Raw genomic sequence first — 6,435 nt, forward strand, 5'->3', positions numbered from 1 at the left:
AAAGAATATGGCACCAATTAAAAAAGAAATTAAACATTTATCTCACACAAATTATAATCTCAAGAAATGTTTGGAAAAGCTTGTGCTTCCTCTGTTGTTATAAACTACAGCTATTCATATAAACATAGATGAATCTCAAAAACATAATGTTGAATGAAAGAATCACAGAATACATGCAGTATTGTTATGTATAGTTTTTTTAAAGGCAACACTGAAAAATACATTGTTTAGGGATGCATACCATGCTGGTAAAACTACAAAGAAAAGCAAGAGAATAATTCAGAGATCCTAAAATTCAGGCTAGTGCTTATTTGGAGGCACTTAAAAAGAGATAGGTATGCAATTGAAGAGGAGCACATAAGGATCCCTAATAACTGGTGCTGTTTAAATTGGGTAGTAGGCACATGGTTATGTGTCTGATTATTCTTTAAAGTAGTTTTGTACACAGCTGGGCATGGTGGCTCACGCCTGTAACCCAGAACTTTGGGAGGCCAAGGCAGGCAGATTGCTTGAGCTCAGGAGTTTGAGACCAGCCTGGGCAACATGGGGAGACCCTGTCTCTGCAAAAAATACAAAAATTAGCCAGATGTGGTGGCACACACCTGTAGTCCCAGCTACTTGGGAGGCTGAGGTGGTCAGATCACCCCCAGGAGGTCGAGACTGCAGTGAGCCAAGATTGTACCAGTGCGCACCAGCTGGGTTACAGAGGAGACCTTGTCTCAATAAATAAATAAATTAATAATAGTAATAAAACAAAGTAGTCATGTACTATACATTCATTTGTAGGTACAATATAAGTCATGATAAAAATCTTTTTAGCTTGAAATGATAAACCCAAACAATCAGAATCCATCATTTTAAAATGTCCTGTGAATATGTGCATAGATTCAGAAATGAGCCTGTAAGCTTGGGGATCTGCCTGCCCTGGAGCAGGACCATTCTAAGAACTGTCCTTTTATAACTCAGAGTCAGAATCAGAACTCTCAGTACTCCCTGGGTGCCTTCTAACCATACAGGACCAACCAGACCTGATCTGTTTGTTGGACAGGATGTTCCAGTCATAATGATGCTAAGTACCAGACTGCTATGGTATGTGTAGACACAAGAAGAGGATTTTATGTCACTGTGTACTCTGTTCTGCAGCACGTTTCCCCTGTCAGGGTCTGTTATTATAGAAACTCATCCAATTATGGGATGTCACCATTGTATAAAGCAAATGTTGGGCTGGTGGTGACAACTTGTGAGTACATACATAAGAACACTAAAGCTTCCAAGTACACAGTGTTTTATTATTGAGAACCCAAGTATGGTTGGTATGCAAACTTTCGTGACTCTCAAATTATGTCTATGTATGGGGAGATGGGGTGGGAGAATGGGGAATAAATGAAGTGGGAAATGCTTTGCTTCCTGAGTAACTTTCTTCCAAGTAATATATCCCCTTGCATGCTCTCACCCCAGGAAAAGGCATAACACTGATACAGCAATGAACCCCACAATGAAATAATACAGCACATTTCTATGAACATTTTTTTTTTCTTCTAAACCAAGAGGGCTTTCCTTCACTCTCTATTATATTAATAACAGACCAGTTGACTATGGACTACTTACTAATCAGTGTCTAAACGTATTCTGATATGAAAAATATTTTTATTTTCCTGATTCTTTTTTCCTCCATAATTTTTAATGCCTGCCTTTTAAGGAATCCAAGAAAAAAAATTCGGAGTTGGATTTTATGTGAATTAAACAAAACCACAACATTTTGCAGACACCACATATAAACAAAATCATATTTAAGAGCCTGGAATGTTTCTATAAACTTCTTTTAACTTTCAAACATACAGTAAATCTGCAAGGCAAATATGACTCATTTCAGTAGCTCAGGATTTTCCCTCCTGATCACAGTATGGTCTGAGATTGTGCTAAGAATGTTTGAGCAATTTATAGAGCTACTTGGATATGTTTGGAGAATGTGCTTGCATTTCATGCTATGAAATAAAATCCCTGGGGGTTTTGGTATATGAAAAAGAATAATGAAAGTATGTGTGAGTCATTTTGCCTCCAAATAGTTAGTTGATAAGCATGTTTCCAACCTACATGAGGTTTTAACTTTTTAAGTTGGATCCCATATTAAGACCCAGGTTCAGACAATGCCATTAGCAGAACCAATAATGATGGGAATCAAATAAAAGTAATTGACTAAGAAGTCATCCTTTTTTGAGGCTGTGAGCCCCAGGCATTCTTCTTCGGGGTGTGGCCTTTATGGGGAGTGTATAACTGCAGAAAGCGGGGGACAGGATAGTGTCCTGGATTGAGTATCTCAGTTACCGGCCTGAAATCTCCATCGCTCAACACCGCTTTCTCTCAAATGACTCCTTATATGAAAGTGCAGAGACAGTGGAATGCAGAAAGATTAGAGCTGATCTTAGGGTCCAGTCAACTGTCTACTGGCCAGTAAGTTACTATGAATTCACAAATGGTGAACTTCAATAGCATTCCTTCTGTGAGTGAATTTATTTGATCTGTTGGAATTTTGGGTGCAGAGTTCTTTTTCAAAATATAGGAATATGGCAGAAACAATTAAGGAAAACAGACTTGGAAACTTTGATCTGAATCGAGTCCTCTTTAAGTCTTTTATAAATGGGCTTCACTGCAATACTTGGAGCCTTTTGTTTTCTCTGAGGCTTTTTCTCACTTAACCTGTGGGCCTGCATCTGTGTCTGCACTTGTGTGTGTGCTTATTAAGCACAGGGAATATTGAAGAACACAAAAAAGGTTGAAGGTGACAATTCAAAGTCTATCCACTGGCACTCTTGTAATCTCTTTCAGTACAGCAATGGTTGTAGCGGTGAAGATTTTGAAAGAGATTCCCAAATTCATGTCCACACCAAGTATTTTCTTGGTGCATAGTTGTCTCATGTATGACTGTTTTTCATATATGCACTGGTTTATAAAATACAGATTCCTTTTTATGCACTATTGAATTTATAGATATTTTATAAAACATTTTATCAATAGATAACAAAAGTATAAGCAATTGTCATGAGATCTTAAATTTTTCTTAATATTTTAAAAGGATCCTCATTCTTAAAATGTTAGAAATTATTGCAATACAAGATATGGAAGATTACCTCTTTTCTCTAATCTTACCAGTTAGCAGTGGACTATCTTAGTGTATGTTGACCCAGCTTGGCTATTTGAAATGACAAAGCATGGGAATGTAAATTAAAACACCTCCTGTGGCCGGGTGGTGGCTCACACCTGTAATCCCAGCACTTTGGGAGGCCGAGGCAGGTAGATCACCTGAGGTCAGGAGTTTGAGACCAGTCTGGCTAACATGGTGAAACCCTCTCTTTACTAAAAATACAAAAATTAATTGGGCATGGTGGCAGGAGCCTCTATTCCCGCCTACTCGGGAGGCTGAGACATGAGAATCACTTGAACTGGGAGGTAGAGGTTGCAGTGAGCTGAGACTGAGCCACTGTACTCCAGTGAGATTCTGTCTCAAAAAAAAAAAGAAAGAAAAAAGAAAAACAAACAAACAAAAAACTGCTGTGCAGAACAATTTGATGTGATCTTTTAAATTTTAAGTTTAAATGAACACATACTATTTCACTTCTCAATATCTACCCTAAAGAATTACTTGCATTGTGCAATAGGGGAAAAAATGAAAGAACCCAAAATGTCTTTCTATACAATGGTTAAACTGTGGTATCCCATTATATAAATGATGAAAATAAAGGTATGCCCTACTGAACTGATTTTGACAAGTCCTCAAACATATTATTAAATTTTTTTTACATGGCAAAATAACTATATTATATATCCCACATATGTAAAAAATACAGCATTGCAATATGCAAATCCAAACTTGATTAACTATTTGGTTATCTAGGTAATTACTCAGAGTAGTGTGATTATCAACATAAAATAAGTAAATATTTGTACTCTCTATAGACTTAAACTGTTCTTTTTCATTCTGAGTCTTTAATGCTCCTAAACATGTAATAAAATCGGCACCCTCCCCATAAAAATGTCTATTATTTTTTCCCTGATTTAATTTTTAACATGGCTTCCTGATAAGAGATCTTGTTTTGTTAATAGAATACTATTGCCATGATTTTACTTGAATCTTTAAGGATGATGTCCTATAATCTCAAACCAGAAGACACCAAAATGGAGAAAAGATAAAATGAAGGGAATAAGAGCAACATTCTTTAAACTACGGTGAACACAGAGTAAAAATCAAACAAGACGATCTGTACTATAGTTGAGATGATAATAAGAATTTTGCCAGTGTTGCAGAAGTTTTGAGAAATATTTGATAGGGAAGCTGGGGTGGGGGAACACTGGGGCAAGAGGATAACTCGTGCCTTGCTCCAGTGTCTTGCTAAGGAAGCTTCTGCAAGTTCCTCTGTCTCTCGTCTGACATACATTTAGACCCTGGCCCATCCAAATGTAATAACATCTCAGTGATCTCCTCATTTGCCATGTCTGCAAGACTTTAATTTATTTGAACTTTCTATCTAAAAGGCACAAACTATAACATGGTTATCTTGTTACTTAAGTACACTGAGGCAGCAGGGCCTGGTGTTAAAGACCTAAAATATCTTTGGTGTAAAAGCCACAGCATTAGAAGAGAGCTTTCCCATTGCATATGTTTTTTGCTTATCTTCTAACACCAGGGCCCTTAAGCAGTGGTTCCAGGAATGGAAGAAAAGCCAGTTCTCTCTACTTTTTCATACTCACACAATCGAATAACATCATGTGATTATGATGGACTTTTACAATTCTTTGCATTTACTTGTCAGTGTGTGAACACACACACACACACACACACACACACACACGAGATTATGTCTCTTTCTCCCAAATATCCAGTGAGCCATGTTGCTGTCAACTGGCCTTGCTGCAGAAAGGTCGACTGTACCTTTCTCCAAGTGTTTGTGCCAAAAGATGAGCAAAAGCAGTTACCAAGTAACAAAGTAGAATACTCCACAATAAACCTTCTTCCAACCAGCATAGGTGGGAAGTTCATGGATTCTGGTCAGACAAACATTTTATTTCATAGAGAATTACTTTATAGATCATTTGTGGACTACCAGTTAAAAAAAAAATAGATCCACAGTAAAATGCATTTGATTTAAACTCTATTCAACATAATTCAGTCATTCTCAGATGATTCAGATAAACTTCAGAATCCCACACTGCTTCTGAATCATCTGGGAACATCAGTGGCTTTGTTCTGTAGCATATGGCAGACAGGTTAATACTGGCATCTGCTGAATTTTCACAGAAGGAACAAATGGATTATTATGCTCTTATTACAATCCAGTGGTTGGTTAGGTATGATTTTTTACTAGTCAGCAGCATTTCAAAGACATTTAAATCTGGCGTGTGGAAAATCAGAAGTGTCAACATTTTGTCTTTCATGAGGCATGAAGCAGGCCCTGTGCTATCATTTGATATAATAAGGATCCTCTGTAGTTGTCTTTTTGAATAAATTCTGCTTTGTGGTGAAATTAGCTTTCATGCATTACGGGTGTTAAACTGACAATTTGTCAATGATCATCAAAAGCCTGTAAAACTAGCATACTCTTAAACTCAGAAATTAAACTCAGAAATTCTAACTTCTGAGAAGTTTTCCTAAGTAAATAATTGAACAAGTGATTAAAGTGAGTCTATAATAACGTCCTTAGCAGCATTATTTCTAAGAAGATATACAGTTGAAAACAATCTCAACTGTGCCTCAGTAGAAAATTGGTTAGACTGTAGTAGATCCATGTAATCATTATGTATGTGTATACCTAAGTGGAATACTGTGTTGCTATTGAAATTATATATTGCTAATATGTTAAAAATAGTCATAAATAAGGTAAATTAAAGAAATGGTGTATGAAATGATATGTATGACATAATCCTATTTTATTAAGAAAGAAAATGTCTGTGCATGCACAGGAAAATGGTAGAATATATCACATACTCATCATGTTCAGTTCTGGGTGGTATGATTCTAGGGAGTGGCTTTTAATTTCTACTTTATATATTTTGAATTGTTTGGTTTTAAAAAAATTGTATGTGTGTGTTGCTTTTAAAATCCAAAAGAATGAACAATTGAGGGTATTTTTTTTTCAATTTTGGAAGAAAAGATAATAAACCTGTGGTGTTAGTAGGATGGGAATGTCACCATGAGGGAGAAGCCGAAAAGCTAAGAAAAGACTGTTTTGCGTGCCTAAGGCAAAGTTAATTAACGTAGGGAGCCTCAGAGTTGAAGAATTTCCAACCCTATCAGGTCATTTGGCATGGACACAATTTTACCTATAAAGTCAATTGATATGTTCTTGAACCAGCAACTGGACATGTTATGATTGAAAATGCCATGAAACTATTTTAGTTCTTTTTTTTGTTCTTAACTTTATAAACAATCTTAATATCTTT

The 6,435-nt window shown here is 36.3% G+C and overlaps 1 protein-coding gene across 6 annotated transcripts in view; it reads left to right on the plus strand.

Moving 5' to 3' along the window:
- CALD1 (caldesmon 1) overlaps positions 1 to 6,435 on the plus strand; it is a 197,256-nt gene that overhangs the window by 142,286 nt on the left and 48,535 nt on the right. The window contains exon 1 of one of the 6 annotated variants that reach the window (XM_011941231.1): positions 2,211 to 2,451. The exons of the other annotated variants lie outside the window; for them this stretch is intronic. Coding sequence (XP_011796621.1) covers positions 2,366 to 2,451 — 86 coding nt within the window. The 5' untranslated portion in view covers positions 2,211 to 2,365. Of the gene's footprint in view, positions 1 to 2,210; positions 2,452 to 6,435 lie in introns of those variants that run through there. 6 annotated transcript variants of the gene reach the window in all.

This window comes from Colobus angolensis, unplaced genomic scaffold (genome assembly GCF_000951035.1).
Source record: "Colobus angolensis palliatus isolate OR3802 unplaced genomic scaffold, Cang.pa_1.0 Scaffold2, whole genome shotgun sequence".
In the NCBI taxonomy this organism is placed as follows: domain Eukaryota; kingdom Metazoa; phylum Chordata; class Mammalia; order Primates; family Cercopithecidae; genus Colobus; species Colobus angolensis.